Raw genomic sequence first — 16688 nt, forward strand, 5'->3', positions numbered from 1 at the left:
CTACGTGTGGAACAACTCCTACAGAACACCTAAGACCTCACACTTCCCAAAGGCAAGAAACTCCCCACATACCGGCCGTGTGGCTGACAGGGTCTTGGTGCTCTGACCGGGTGTCAGGCCTGAGCCTCTGAGGTGGGAGAGCCGAGTTCAGGACATTGGACCACCAGAGACCTCCCGGCTCCATGTAATATCAATTGGTGAGAGCTCTCCTAGAGATCTCTGTCTCAACACTAAGACCCAGCTCCACCCAACGACCAGCAAGCTACAGGGCTGGACACCCCCTGCAAACAACTAGCAAGACAGGAACACAACCCCACCCATTAGCAGAGAGGCTGCCTAAACTTATACTAAGTTCACAGACACCCCAAAACACACCACTGGAGGCGGTCCTGGCCACCAGAAAGACAAGATCCAGCCTCATCCACCAGAACACAGGCACTAGTCCCCTCCACCAGGAAGCCTACACAACCCACTGAACCAACTTTAGCCACTGGGGACAGACACCAAAAACAACGGGAACTACGAACCTACAGCCTGCAAAAAGGAGACCCCAAACACAGTAAGATAAGCAAAGTGAGAAGACAGAAAAACACACAGCAGATGAAGAGCAAGGTAAAAACCCACCAGACCAAACAAATGAAGAGGAAATAGGCAGTCTACCTGAAAAAGAATTCAGAATAATGATAGTAAAGATGATCCAAAATCTTGGAAATAGAATAGAGAAAATGCAAGAAACATTTAACAAGGACCTAGAAGAACTAAAGATGAAACAAACAATGATGAACAACACAATAAATGAAATTAAAAATTCTCTAGAAGGAATCAATAGCAGAATAACTGAGGCAGAAGAACGGATAAGTGACCTGGAAGATAAAGTAGTGGAAACAACTACTGCAGAGCAGAATAAAGAAAAAAGAATGAAAAGAACTGAGGACAGTCTCAGAGACCTCTTGGACAACATTAAACGCACCAACATTTGAATTATAAGGGTTCCAGAAGAAGAAGAGAAAAAGAAAGGGACTGAGAAAATATTTGAAGAGATTATAGTTGAAAACTTCCCTAATATGGGAAAGGAAATAGTCAATCAAGTCCAGGAAGCACAGAGAGCCCCATACAGGATAAATCCAAGGAGAAACACTCCAAGACACATATTAATCAAACTATCAAAAATTAAATACAAGGTAAAAATATTAAAAGCAGCAAGGGAAAAACAATTAACACACAAGGGAATCCCCATAAGGTTAACAGCTGATCTTTCAGCAGAAACTCTGCAAGCCAGAAGCGGGTGGCAGGACATATTTAAAGTGATGAAGGGGAAAAACCTACAACCAAGATTACTCTACCCAGCAAGGATCTCATTCAGATTTGATGGAGAAATTAAAACCTTTACAGACAAGCAAAAGCTAAGAGAATTCAGCACCACCAAACCAGCTTTACAACAAATGCCAAGGGAACTTCTCTAGGCAGGAAACACAAGAGAAGGAAAAGACCTACAATAATAAACCCAAAACAGTTAAGAAAATGGTAATAGGAACATACGACGTACAGAATGGACTTGAGGACACGGGGAGGGGGAAGGGTAAGCTGGGACGAAGTGAGAGAGTGGCATGGACATATACACACTACTAAATGTAAAATAGGTAGCTAGTGGGAAGCAGCCGCATAGCACAGGGAGGTCAGCTCAGTGTTTTGTGACCACCTAGAGGGGTGGGGTAGGGAGGCTCAAGAGGGAGACGCAAGAGGGAGGAGATATGGGGATATATGTGTACGTAAAGCTGATTCACTTTGTTACGCAGCGGCAACTAACACAACAACGTAAAGCAATTATACTCCAATAAAGATGTTAAAAAAAGAAAAAGGTCCTGAAAGTGTGTCCCCATGACACCTGTTCAATTTATTCTTTTAAAAAAGAACACACCAAGAATTATAAAAATCAAAAAGACCAGGAAGCTTTCTGCTTCCGTAGGACCTGTGTTGAGACTGCGGAAATTAAAAAACCATAAATCGCATTATTTCTGCGGTGAGCCCAGACTTCCGCAGAGCGCCGAGAACCCCCAGATCCCAGACACAGCAGTGGCAGAGGGGACGCAGGTGTCTGCAGGTCAGCACTTACCTGGCTCGAGCCTCGGCAGGGAGTGGCAGGTCGCCTGTGGAGTGGCTCGGAGAGGCCGGCTGCCCAGGTGGCGGCCCGGGCAGGCTGTGCGTTGGCTTTGGGGACCTCGGCACTTCACCGAGGGCGCAGTCTCGCCCGGAGAACGGGAAGGATGCGGAGCCCTCCCCCGCGGGGGGCAGGTCTCGGGCTGGCCCGGTGGCACTGGGCTCTGGACCTCGTCTTTGGTTTTCTACGTTGAGCAGCACCTCTGTGTCGGAAACACCATCGCGCCGGTGGAGGGCGTGGTCCTTGGGCCCAGCCATGCAGCTCCTGAGCCCCGGGACCTCGGTCCTGGCGTAGGAAGCGCCCGGATCTCTGCTGGGCTCAGCAGAGCGGTCGCTTCTTCCTCCCCTTTTCTCAGCCGTCTCAGGGTCCTTCCTGGACTTGCTGTATCGAGATTCAGCGTCGCCTTCCGGGTCCAGGGTGAGCCCATACTTTTCTGCCAGCTGCCGTCTCCTCTCTGCTTTGTACCTGGCGATCCTTTCGGCTTTGGACTCTAGGCTCTGGGTGTCCATGATGCTGGAACCGTAGGGGGAGTCACCATGGATGCCCGAGGATTCTGTGCAGTGTTTGGATCGAGTCTGCTTTTCTAAGGAAGAATCCAAAGTTTCTTCCTCTTCATTTGATTGGCCTACAAGAAGATCACACACACAGATTTCAAGCAAATAATAAAATGAGGTTATTCTACTCTGTTCCGTACACGATATGCTCCGAGCGCCCAGGCTGTGAAGGTCCAATTTCTCACTTACGTGCAGCTGCCTAAAATGCTTTACCTGGGATGCTGAAGAGTTTGAGGTCTGCAGTGAAATACATAAAGGCTGTGACGTTCAACGGGCTGCATAAGCTGGGTCAAGCATGGCCGCAGCTACACCTCAGTCCCGACAGCCCTCGCTCTAGTTCAGTGCCTATTTCCCCTTATTTACTTTTCTGCTTTTGAGTTTAATGTTTCATCTGTGAGGCCAGAGGACGAGTTCAGACTCCTCTAGAAAAGATAACAGATATTCGAACTGCTGTAATTTGACGAGTGATGGATAGTGGTTTCATGGGAAACCACACAGGATCTGATAGTAACCATAACAATAATGGCCCATGTCAACATCTGCCAGGTGTGGCTGTGTTTTTCGTTTTTTTTTTTTTTTTAACAGAAGTGGCTTTTTCCAATTATCCTCTGCATGCTTGATGTAGAAAAGGTCTACGGTGAAAACAGGAAGGTTAACCTCCAAATCACCAATAATCACTAACATACAATAATCAGTAATAAATACATGGATAATTTGCTAAACTTTTCTATACACTCTTTCTAGTCTTTTATGTGTCATTTCTTTTTATATAAGTGATTTCTTTTTTTCTATATAAAATAACTCATATTTTATGTAACCTTAATGTCCTACATAAAACATTTTTCTAAGTGTGGAAATCTTATTTTGAAGACATCATTTTAAGGTTTCATAATATTTCACACTACAGGCATTCCAGAATCAATTTAACCATTCCATATTCCTGGGCACTGAAGTTGACTCTAACTTTTAATCCATCATATTTTCTGATTACTGTTACAAAAGATAGTTGCATAAAAGTGGAATTGCTTTATCAGTAGGTACATCATTTTAAGACACGTGCTAGACTGTCAAATTAATTTTTGTAAAGCTTGAATCGATGTACACTGGAACCTGCAATGTATGCTCTCACTAACACCGAGTGTTAATTTTAAAACTCGCCTTTGAGGATATGAAAAAGAATGTATACATATGTATAAATGAATCACTTTGCTGTACAGCAGAAATTAACACAACACTTTAAATCAACTATACTTCAATTAAAAAATTTAAGAAAGCACATATGTAATATATAAAACTATACACGAGACTATCAAATAATCACATAATAATTTATTATCTATCTGTATCTGTGGTACTTCATCTTTATATCTCTATTTTGGATTTATATAAATAGTTCCACTTTTTTTTTTTTTTTTTTGCGGTAGGCGGGCCTCTCACTGTTGTGGCCTCTCCCCTTGCGGAGCACAGGCTCCGGACGCACAGGCTCAGCGGCCATGGCTCATGGGCCCAGCCGCTCCACGGCACGTGGGATCTTCCCGGACCAGGGCACGAACCCGTGTCCCCTGCATCGGCAGGCGGACTCCCAACCACTGCGCCACCAGGGAAGCCCAGTTCCACATTTTTAAAAATGTTTATCATGATGTCCTGTTTCTCAAAAAAAATTTTTTTTAATTAAATTAAAAATTGCCTTTGATTACTAGAAAAAGAGGACGCATGCATTTTTCAATTATTTAGTAGCCATTTGTGTCATTATCTTTTTCTTCTCTGGAATATCTGGTCAAGCTTACTGCTCTATATTCTTTTGATTCACAGTGTCATTTTTATTGTTTTGTGTAAAATTTTATAGGAATATGAGCTTTTTATCTTCTTCATGGATATTTTTAAACTTCCTTAATTTTTTGTGAAGTCAAAGACTTTCTTTGAAGCACAGATGTTAATTATTATGTAGTCAAGTCAATTGACCTGGTCATTGGTGATTTCTACAGCTGTTTCAGTGTTTTGAAAGTCCTTTTCCATTCAGCTGGAACTAAATACTCACCTTTGTTTTCGTGTTTTTAATTATTCTCTTAAAATTAATTATGTGATTAATTGGACCTTATTTAGGTTTGGGTAGGAAGTGAGGAGGGGGTATAGTTCCTCCCCACTGCTATCCCATTTTTCCCATTACTGGTTTATTAAATAATTCTTCCTTTTCTTACTAACATGATGCTTCAATGATCATATAATACATGGATTAACATGTTATATACACTGGGGTTTATTTCTGGCCATATATCTTGGCACTCTGTCTACTTTTGCTTCTTCACGTATGTAGAAAAGAATCTTAGTTCTCTAGTTTTCTGACCGCAGAAAACCAGAAACTGTAGAGACAGGCAAACTTATCACATCACGAAGGGAGACCAGCATCTCTCTCTCAGGAAGGAACCAGAAAATACCGGATATAAGAGCAGCAGCACAGAGCCACAGAGCCGCAGAGCCAGGGACGGGGAGGGCAGGAAGGGCAGCCCCGCGCGCGTCACCCTCTCCCAAGGTCACGTGGATTATCTGATGCTACAGCAACGTCTGAGTAACCAAGGAAAAGCTGTCATGTTTGACATGCTGTTCAGTATGAAACAGATACACAATGCATTTAAAGTTACACCTATTAAAATAACTTAAATAGGATGCTTGTTGCATAAACACAGAGATTAAGAGCCCCAGTCATTCGAGGTCCAGCTTTGCTCTTCCAGGCTCCCTGCCGAAAGCAACGCTGTCCTGTGCTGGGCATCTGTGCATTCTATTTAAACCTATTAGAAGAGATGCCTGTCTTACTCAGCCCTTTCCCAAACAAACCTGAGGGTCTCTGACAGCTGGGGCCCTGAGCGGGTGGAGAGAGAGACACAGTTCCTGCCCTGGGATGGTCTGGGGCACGGGGGTGGAGGTGCGGGAGACAAATGACTGGTCATCAACTACCCAACTGGGGGGTCATTTCTCACTGCTGTGACACTGGAGGACCACACCTGGGGCGTGTGGCAGAGCTGACCACAGGCGTTGCTGCTGGTTTGAACAAACCCACAGATTTAACACACATTTTACATCTACACAATTCACGCTCTTGGAACATCTCATTTTCCAGGAGTGCTGGATAGAAAAGGCTGATGACGGGCCAGCGGGCCACAAGCTCACCGATGTGAGGACTGGCTGGGTCTGTGGCGCGCGTGTATCTGGGCAGGTCCTCCTCCAGCAGATGATGACTCACTAAGCCCGTGCAGCTCTGCAAGAGGATGGGCTGCGTGTCCGTTTCGATTCCTTCTAGGCGCCTGGCAATTCTTTCTTTTCTGTGCAAGACACCAGCAAAGGCGTGGTGAGCCACGGACGTCAGTTCTCAGGCAACACTGGACACTGCTCTGCAAACTCTTCTACTTCCGAATTATGTACAACGAACATCTTACCTTTTCATGTCTGAAAATTCTTTCCTCTTTGGTTCAAAGAGTTTTCTTAATTCTGCAACTAAAATAAGACAATAAAGAAGAAAAAGATAGTCCAGTATTTAGTCGTCATGCGTTCATTTTATTCATTCATTCGTTCATGCAACATCTATTTATGGAACTCATACTTCTGTTCATGGCTCCCATGCAACAGTGATACACAAAACGGACACAGTTCCTGCAAACTGTCTTATAATGGGGGAGGCAGATGCCAGATGAGCACGTGTACACACACACACACACACACACGTCACAGGCTGGTCTAAGAAGTAAAACCATGGAGTAATAAGAGTGAGTTCTATTTCATCCAGGGGAGCCAGAGGGAGCCTAGCCCTGAATCTCTCTCCAGCCAGCACAAATCTCACCGTTTTTTAGTTTTATTAGGTTTAGCACAGTATTTCAAGCTTTCCATCATGCAAAACTGCAAACGTGCAAAAGTAGAGACTAAAGTACTGTGAACCCCCAAGTGCTACCAGCAAGCCGCAGCAGTCAGGAGCTCACACCACTCCTACGTCCCCCATCACTGACCTGTAAAGACCTGTAACTACCCGGTGGGGTTTCTAACGGTGCGTGACTGCACACCTTGATCAACTACAGTTGAGATTAACCCAGTTCCTATGCCTCCCCTTACAGGCTTTCCCTGGAAGGAAATGTTAACATTTGCTTCCTGGCTGTAATTCAGGTGGACGATGGAAAATGTAATGACCCCTACTCTCCCAGCAACGCTGGGAGATCAGATGAGCGTCCTACTGATGTTGCGAGGGTCTCCCGTGACGCTGGCCACAAAGATATTGCACTGAGAGGCCAAACAATGGTTTCTCTGGAGAAATGGCCCAACTTGGCAGAGAACCGAGGTCTCTCTCCTTGTGTCCTCCTCAATCACGTGCATTCGTAAGGGCTCGTCTGACCAGCTCCCACTGAGGTCCTAGGAACAGAGAGCTGCGACAGCCCTGGGGCCCACGAAACATCTGCAAGGCTGAGTCAAAGCAGAAACTCACAGGATAGGGTACGAATGCACAGAATTGAATTTTCAGCTGCTTCAATTTCCACTGGGTTTTTTTCAGTGGTTATTTTTATTTTTGGCTCTGCCGCATGGCTTGTGGGATCTCAGTTCCCCGACCAGGGACTGAATCCAATCCACGGCAGTGAGAGCCCCGAATCCTAACCACTGGATCGCCAGGGAAGTCCCTAAGTGGTTATTCTTAGTAGTGAGTGAAAACCTCACATGTGCGTGCACACACGACTTTTATACTGTCCTTTGATTGTGTTCAGAGATACCAGCCATCTTTCTATTTACTAATTTATTTTTAAATGACGGCCACCTGAACAGTTAGCTGGATTGACTGTTTTCAAAGGACAGTTGGCTTCACAAGTCTGTCTGTCCAGTGGCCTTCACAGGCACCAGAGCAGCTGGGGGTGGGCGTCTGGCTTCTCGTGTTTGGTGTAGAAGGCAAGGGTTTGGTTACCATGGTACCTCCTGCCTTTGGAGGAAGTGTGGCTTAGAGCAGTGTCCCTGATCATTTACTGGGGAACAAAATAAGGTCATAAATCAAGCTATACTTTAAATGGGCCCATGAGCTTGTTCATTCTTCGTGGAAAGCTACAGTGAATCTCCTAGGAAAATAAAAAATCCCTCCAGTAAATAAGTTACCTCTCCGTCTACTCTTTCTAACAAATTAATTCTTGAGGACCAAGACCTGCCTCACTCCTACAGACACGAGACAACAGAGAAAAGAAATGGTGTGGAAGGCAAAAAGAAGGAGCAGAGAGACATCTGGAGTTTGGCTTCCCTTCTCCAAGTCTACCATTTAAAAGCAAACTTAGTAAAACGCACATGTAACATCATTACTCTGGTACACCTATTCCATGTGAAAACATGTGGGTTGTATAAAAGAGAAGGATGCTTTACTTCAATGGCTGATGTGTGTGTGCACTTTTTTCATTCCTTTCCAGGAAACAGAACACCTTCATACGGGCACGTGCAGTCCTTATTAGGCACCCCCCCCCCCCGCGTTTTGGTTGGGTTTATCATAAAACACTGGAAAAGAAGCTAATACTGAAAAACCATGGGAATTGCCCCGACTGTGGAAACATGTCATCACTCCATGTACCAGGTATAGAGACCACGGACTCTTCTATCATCGTTATCTTCTGCCAGTCCTGAATATAGTTTATTATTATTTATAATCTCCCAAAAGGTTTCCTTCCTTTAACATTTTTATATAATTTCAGACTCAGAAAAATTCAAAGACATATTTCATACGTTAACATTGGTCACTACATTTGACTGAGTTTTTTACCCTCTTTCTCTCTCTCCATATGCATATTTTTGTGTATATACACACGCACATATTTACATATTAATCTTTCTGAATCTTTTAAGAGTAGGTTGCAGCCTGATGCCCTTTTTACCTCTAAATTTTTCAGTGCCTATTTCCTCAAAACAAGGAATAAGAATTTTTAAAAAATTAGACGTAAAAGCCGTCATTCAATTGATGGTATGCTGTGTCATGTGTACGTAACTAAAACACGGTTCAGAGAGCAGTGATATTCACCAACATAAATCCAGACAGAAGCTAGCACAGCTGATCTAACTTCTGTTGTAACAAATTTTCTACTTTGCTTTCAAGTGCATTGAGACTTGTACCCTTTATACCTGTGATTTTAGCTGCTGCCCTTGTCTAACAATATAGATTCTGTGAGTCTAGTTCTTCAGTTATTTCTGCTGGGCCTTGTGTTGGTCATTTTCCAAGTAAGGCAATTTAAGGGACTTTGACATCAGGGCTGTAATACTTTATAAAAAATATTTAACTGCCTCATATACTTTGCAATAGTATGTAATACCAATACTCAGGATAATTGGTTCTGTTAGGGGCTTTTTTTAGGAAACGTGGTTTCTTCAGTTAGTTCTGAGAACAGGCTTTCTGGTAAAGTTATTGTTGAGTTCAGTCTCCCAAGCCTGAGTACAGCAGAATCTTCCAAAGAAATATAAGTGGCAGGGGGACTGCCAAGAACAGCTCTCTCCCTGCCTGCATTTGATACCTTAGGCCAGATCCAGAATATTCTGAAGACTTCTCTTTCTTCCCCAGGAGTAAATCCCCTTTAAGTTTTACACGTGGATGGCAGCCACTAATATAAAGACCAGCAACTTCTAAAATAAGTCATCACACACCTAGAGGAATGAGGGGGAGACCTGATGGCTAAGAGAAGGGGTTTTTTGGGGAAAATAAAAATGTTCTAAAATTGCCTCTGCCGATCAATGCACGATTATGTGAATCTAGCAAAAGCCACTGAACTGTCCACTTTAAATGGATGAATTGTATGGTATAGGAATTATGTCTCAATGAAACTGTTAAAAAAAAAAGGAGAGTCATATATTTGGTCCATTTCATAATTCCTTAATGGAAAATCTATTTTAATATGGTAAGTTTTACACAGGTAAAGGGTCTTAATCCCTTGATTACCTGTTCGTGATACACAGTTAAAGGAAGTTCCTTACAGAAAAATCAATGATCATTTTAGAGCTCAATTTCACGGAAGCAAAAATCCCTCACTAAATGAACAGGAAGAGACTTCTGTAAACTTATAAACATACATGAAACTCCATGCCATTAAAAGTCATAATCAATTCCTACTTTTAACCTGCTATTGCTAAGAACCGAGAGAATAACAAACATGGAAGTGCAAAGTTCACTGGTTATACCTGGGTCTTTGCAACCACGCCTGCCCAAGCTGATAAACAGTAAAGACTGTAAAATAAGACTATGGGAATTTAGATGAAATTTAGGGGAACAGGGACTCTGACACTTTAAAAGCATGTTTTAAAGGCCTTGTTAATTTAGAAACATAAATCTGGTGAGTACATAAAGTTAATGATCTTTGATTGGTGAAAATCATGATTCTTATTACCAATATGGTAACATGTTTAATTAAACTGGTTAATAAGCTTGTGCATTTTAAAATTTTGTTATATGTAGAGTTCCAAGTCGTTGAACCTTAAGGAATCTAGGCTCTCATACTGTTCTTAATTTTTATGATCTTAATATTGTCTATTATTCATCAAGGAACTGGGGGCAGGGGAGAGAGGAAGAGGGAAAACTTTAGCTCTATATAACTTTCCTTAATCAGTCAAGTCTAAGCTATTGCTAAAATCAAGCTGTTCATTCTTATTCTTTGCTTTGATCGTCTTCATAGACTTTTACATTTGGCTCAGATTAAATTGAGTTTGTCTTTCACAAACAAACAGTCTTAAAAAATCGGAAGGGCCTTTCCATTTCATACTTGGGGTTCCAGGTGGGAACCCTTCACGGCATCTGTCCTACCCTTGACTACGTGGCTTATGACCTGACTTGAACAGTTAATGCAGAACGAATGAGATCACAATGCAGTGCATTTCACTTCGACGTACTACGGACTATCAGAATTTTCCTTCTCCCACAAAATTTCACCCGCCTCCTTGTAATTCTAGACATTCTTCTTACTTTAGCCTCCGGAGCAACACAGAATAAGCCTCCATTTCAGTTGACAGTGTTGTTAAGTACTTGAAAACTGAAAAATTTCCCTGTTTGTTTCCACCGGGCCAGATCCCTGGGGTCCTTCAACTATCCATCTTTGTCACCCTGTGTCCAGGCGTACGACCCACTCAGTTCCTCATGATACATGCGAATTTGCCAGTGGGCCTGTATAAACTGGATTTCGTTTCTATTAAAAGACTATTTTTTTCTGGTCTAATTTCTTCTGGGCTTGATCTCATGTGTTTTGTTGCTTTTTTTTTTTTTTGGTTTTGTTTTTTTCAGAATAGAAAAAAATTCTGACCTTTCACCAAAGCTGTTTCTTCTTTTTTTAATTTATTTTTTATTGAAGTATAGTTGTATAGTTGATTTACAATGTTTCAGGTGTACAGCAAAGTGATTCAGTCATATATATATATGACTTTTCAGATGCTTTTCTATCATAGGTTACTACAAGATACTGAATATAGTTCCCTGTGCTATAGGTCCTTGTTGTTTATCTATTTTATATATAGTAGTGTGTATGTGTTTACTCCAAACTCCTAATTTATCCCCACCCCCCACCCCTGCTTTCCCCTTTGGTAACCATAAGTTTGTTTTCTATGTCTATGAGTCTGTTTTGCAAGTAAATTCATTTGTATCAGTGTTTAGATTCCACATATAAGTGATATCTGATATTTGTCTTCCTCTGTCTGACTTCACTTCGTATGATAATCTCTAGGTCCAGGCATGTTACTGCAAATAGCATTATTTCATTATTTTTTATGGCCGAGTAATATTCCATTGTATATATGTACTGCATCTTCTTTATCCATTCCTCTGTCAATGGACATTTAGGTCACTTCCATGTCTTGGCTATTGTAAATAGAGCTGCTATGAACATAGGGGTGCCGGTATCTTTTTGAATTAGAGTTTTCCTCTTTTCTGGGCATATGCCCAGGAGTGGGATTGCTGGAAAAGCTGTTTCCTCTGAAGTCAGGGTTACACAGCTCATCTGGGATGAAGACAGCTTGTGAGCTGGTACTCCCCAGCGTTAGTGTTACATTTGGTAGAAACAAAGTTCAGGTAATGTTCACATCATTCCACGGGCAGAACTAGGCACAGTGGGCTGGTGGCTGATGCAAATATGTGACTGCATGTGCGTCTAGTCCAATGAAAATACGAATTCGCCAAATGTGTGAGAACCTACTTGGGTGAGAAGAGAGATGCTTCCGACGCAGTCTGCACTGCTTGCCCAGTGTGTACCCCGGTTGGGAGCTGAAAGATATCAAGTGTAAATGCCTTTCCTAGCACTGGAAAGCATCAGGGGCTGGAAGCAGTGGGAAGGGGTGGAGAAGAAATGGGCAAATGAGCGGAACCCACCACCCGTGGAGAAGGTGAAAGACAGGAGAGAGATGAGGGGAGGCTGATTCTAGAACCCCTCTCTCATCCTCTGCACCAGCCTCCAGTGAAAACCTGAGGAGGCCTAAAGTGAAAGGAGGGAACTTGTGCAAACGTGAGGTCTAACCACGCAACAAGAGAGGTACTTTGAGGTTGATTCCTGGAAGAGACAGAAAGGTACACAGAGGAGAGCAGAGCTGGAGGTTAGCGTAGGGGCCTCCTTCAAGAAGGTCAGGTCACACAACACTTACACGCACTGTGCACTTGTCAACCATCTAGAAGCCTCACCTTTCGGGAGGGCAGCTAAAAGCTGAGCATCGATTCCTCTTTTGTGGTTAGCAAGCGGTTCTTTGTCTTCAAGCAAGAACTCTTCCTGAAAGCTAAAAATAATTCCATTAAGAAAATGTTTAAAGTCATTTTAAACCCTGGTAACTGATATGAGCCAAAACAGTGCAGAACGTAAAAATTATGCTACTGTTATACATAGTTAAACATGTGTGTGTAGATCACAAGTGAAAAGTTCTATTTGGGGGCGTTAACTGGTACCTTTTTTCAATTATTTATGATTTTGTTAATATGATTTGGGGGTGCAGCTAAATAATTACATCAGCATAGGCGGGGGCGTGGCCTAGGGGAGTGAAAACGTCGCTGCGCTGGGAGCCCGATGCCTTGGTTCAGACCGACGACCTCTTCAAGGGTCACCAAGAGCTGTCAAGCCTGGATTACTCATTCACCTCTCTGCACTACAGCCTTCCTGAAAATCAGCAACTTGTCTAGGCGATCTACATGCTTTCCTCTGGGTTGAAATCAAAGTAACAAATGCCTTCAAACAAACAAGAAATCAAAGCATGGTGAAGAGGTCTGAAAGGTTCATGAAAACTTGTCTGGGAAAAGCAAGAATCGAAAAGGGGAGACGAAGAAAGGAACTGAGCGCTTGCCTCGCACTTGCCTTCTACAGGAAGCCATCCCGGGTAGGAGCTAGCTTCACAAGACCCTCTGGGGTGTGACCTCCTGAGCGCTGTGCCGGTGCAGGCTTAACAGCCGACTCCCTCCTCCGCCCACCCTGCCCGCAGCCCCGCAAAGCACCTGTTGGGCAGCATTGGCTGGTGGCGTAAACACTCCCCTCCCCCGGCACTGCCACTCTTCCAGCTCTCCCGTGGCTCAGTGACCTATGCACGCGGGCACACTCGCTGGGGAAGAGGGGTGCGAGCCAGTCCCAACACCCCCGAAACTACTGTCAGCCTCGGCTCCCGGATCACGAACCCGTTCGAGGCTTTGCCCATGCGGCAAGAACAGTACATGAGGCGCACATCTCGCTCAGGCTCCTCCACTGTGTGCCGTCGCCCCGAGACTCAGTACCCACAAGTTCAAGGTCTCCGTGGGGACGTGCCTGGAGCTCGGCGAGACAGAGCTGCTGCCTCGCAGGAAGAAAACGAACCTAGGGAAACAGGAAACTCATCTTCCCCAGCGACACGATCACCTCTGGAGAGGCGGCAACAGGTCTGCAAACACACCCAGCGCGAAGCCGACCTTCCCTGTTGATGGTCCCCTGTCTGTGCTTGTGCCTGGCAGGGGTGCGTATCCACAGAGGCCCGAGGGGAGACTGAGGAAGCGCTGTGCGTGCCATGTGAGGGAACGCGTGGATTACCTACATCCCATATGTAAATTAAATTAAATTTCAAGGATCGCCTGCACATTCCAAAACATGGCCATCCCATCTTCCTAGAGCCAAGCTCATGTCAAACCTTCGTTATTGCTTATAAATGTGGAATGGGAATGGGTGATGAGGGCCACGTTCACATCAAGAGCCTTGAGAATGAGCAGTCTTTGTAAACCACAGTCCAGTTGGCTTGAAGATCCTAAGACGCTTGCTGAGGTCAGAGACTTGGGATTAGCCCTGACTTCTCAAGAGTGAATCGCAATGCAGGGACGGTTCTCAGTGTTTTCTTCGGAGGTATGATGTGGTCTAAACCGGAACATTTGAACAACTGCAGAAAGGTACCCTACTTGAGGAATGGCATGCTATTTTAACTGACGGTTTAAATGCTTGGAATATCCGGATGAAGTTCTGCACTGTCTTTGGGAAATGAAAATCTCAGGGAAAAAATCCTGTATTACAATGAAATGGTGCAGCCCCTGAAACAGTCAGCTCCTGTGGCCACGACCTTGGGGTACAAATGTATTCTCTCATCTTTTCAAAAATAAACATGTGTGTTTCTAGTTTTCCCCTTTCATCTGCTCATCAAAAAGCTCAATGAAGCCGCTAATAAAGACTAAGAAACGACCCCCTACTTAAACATTCTGCTGAACTTCTACAGAGTGGGGTTCACAGGCCATCACCCTACACCCCTGGCTTCACACGCACTTACTTTCTTGAAACAAACTACAAATGTGTTTGTGCCGATGGGAAGGATTACAGGTGGTCAGAAACCAATGGAAAACCAGAGCACATTAGGAAAATCTCTCCGGCCTCCTCGCGTGGTTCACTGTAAATGCTGTTTCCGCCTGAATTCTCACCTCTCCTGCTTCCTTCCATCCTGGCTGAGTCCCGCTTCTGGTCTGGGCCTCAGTTTAAGGTGGTTTCCTTAAGAAAGAACCCTCTGACCCAAGTGTCTGTCCCACCAGAGCCGGTTGTTTCTTTAAGAAAGAACCCTCTGACCCAGTGTCTGTCCCACCAGAGCCGAATCTATATTATGCACCTCTGTTATTTCCTCTCATGTTATCCTGTTTTCCTATTTACAGAACATATTACAAGTGTCTCATTTTAAATTACTGATGTTTAAGAATATTTTTTAAAAATCAATAAACGTATAGGGAATGAATGAAGGAATGGCTCCAGTAAAATATTTCAGATGTCTAGTGTGACTCGCTCTGAAGTGTTTTACGTATACATCTTATACACTGTTGATGTGATGGGGCAAAGAGCGTTAGAAATATGGAGACTAATTAGAAGGGCATGCATTCAATCACATCAGTTATAAGCTTGCTTTCTCCCTCCCTTCCTTCCTTTCTTCCTCTCCTCCTTTCTTCTTTAGAATAACATATAATTGGGAAAACATCTCTCCTTATTACCTCTGCCCACCTGGCATGCACGGATGAAAATATGTGTATGTCTGCCTGCATATGAAGTATTCCATGTTTCAAGTCTCCATCTTCGAGCTAAACTTTTCTTATGGAATCCACATGTCATCGTCACATTTTGTTCTTGCTTCTGCTGCCTCTCTCCCCTATGTTCACCAAACGGCTGCTAACTTCTGAGGAAGCAGATGAGCAGGTCGAACGAATAAGGAGGATGGGTCGGAACCAAGGACCCTGACTTGAGATTGTCACAGAGCTGTGACTGACACAAGATCCCCCAAATCGACGTGCAACCAGGTTTTGAAAAAGGTCACGTCTCTGCCCTGGACTTTCGACGCCCGAGGGTATGAGGCAGCAGTGAAAATGCTTGCAAGACACGCTGGTAAAGAAGTACGGACTCTTCGTGAATGAGTCACCCCTTCTGATCACCACGGCCGGTGAGACACTTACAAAGGCCGCCCCTACCCCGAAGCCCTAACAGCACGTCCTCTTGCTTTTCTGAATCAGAGGCACCCAGAGCAGCCTCACTGGTGGGGCCCATCCTCAGCTCACACAACTGGTGACTCCAAACCTAAGCTGCGGATGCTGGCTTGCAATCTCCCTCGTCGTCACCCACTCGGGGATCAGGGGTCTCTGCCTGGACAACCTCTGTGGGGCTTGGTGGGTTGCCACAGCTCCAGGTGGGATCCTCTATTTCAGCATGAAACTGTCTCTCCATATGTAATGAAGACATGCTACAGTCTTCATTTTTGGGAATTATAATTTAAAAAGCTTCTAGTATGAAGAAACACCTTTAATATGTCTTATTTACCTTCATCTCCTCTGAAATGGAGCTCACTCCTCGTGACTAATTATTTTCATGCTTCTAGCTCTTTCCATCTGCTTCAGTAATCTAAAAAGAGCTTGCCCTTTGCTTCCATGATAATTTTTTTTTTAATGTGTCCCATTAACCTACTTAAATGCCCAGCAATAGCAACAAGGGGAAATTTTATTAAAGTGAGAGCAGGATATTCTGCTGTCATTACCTCCTATCTTTTACACAACGTGGGATACGGTATTCCAGTAACTGTTCAGTATCCACACAGTGAAGGGCTCCCCGACATCTGCTCACTCTTCTATTGCAGTTTAAGTTACAAGATAGATGAAATCCATTACCTCATATTCTCACCTCTGGTGTCTGGGTGACTAGATTTCTTTGAAGGAGGCAGGTTCTTGTATTTCCAGCCCAGTTTACACTTAGGAGCATAGCAAGGGGGCCACTGTTTTAATAGGTACACGTGAAATAACACCGTTTTAGAACGGCAGTGTCCTCTGAGTCCCTCTCCACTGGAGTGACTGACCTGCATTCATAGTTCATACTTCTCCTTCCCAACTCCCTTCCTATTGTTCCATTCTCTTGGTCACTTATTAGGTCTATTACAGCTAAACCAACCTGCTAGAGACGTATCGGGAATGAAGCTGCTGTGGTCTGAATGTTTATGTTCCCCCAAATCCGTAGGTTGAAATCCTGACACCCAAAGGTGATAATATTAGGAGGTGG

At 44.0% G+C, this 16688-nt stretch overlaps 1 protein-coding gene across 3 annotated transcripts in view; it reads right to left on the reverse strand.

Moving 5' to 3' along the window:
* SVIL (supervillin) overlaps positions 1-16688 on the reverse strand; it is a 150282-nt gene that overhangs the window by 81455 nt on the left and 52139 nt on the right. For all 3 annotated transcript variants that reach the window (XM_082647728.1, XM_082647727.1, XM_082647726.1), the window contains exons 3-6: positions 12359-12450; positions 6144-6201; positions 5878-6029; positions 2114-2783 (exon numbers count right to left, since the gene is read on the reverse strand). In XM_082647728.1, coding sequence (XP_082503854.1) covers positions 2114-2783; positions 5878-6029; positions 6144-6151 — 830 coding nt within the window. In that variant the 5' untranslated portion in view covers positions 6152-6201; positions 12359-12450. The remainder of the gene's footprint in view (positions 1-2113; positions 2784-5877; positions 6030-6143; positions 6202-12358; positions 12451-16688) is intronic.

This window comes from Grampus griseus (assembly GCF_964374135.1).
Source record: "Grampus griseus genome assembly, chromosome: 2".
NCBI lineage: Eukaryota > Metazoa > Chordata > Mammalia > Artiodactyla > Delphinidae > Grampus > Grampus griseus.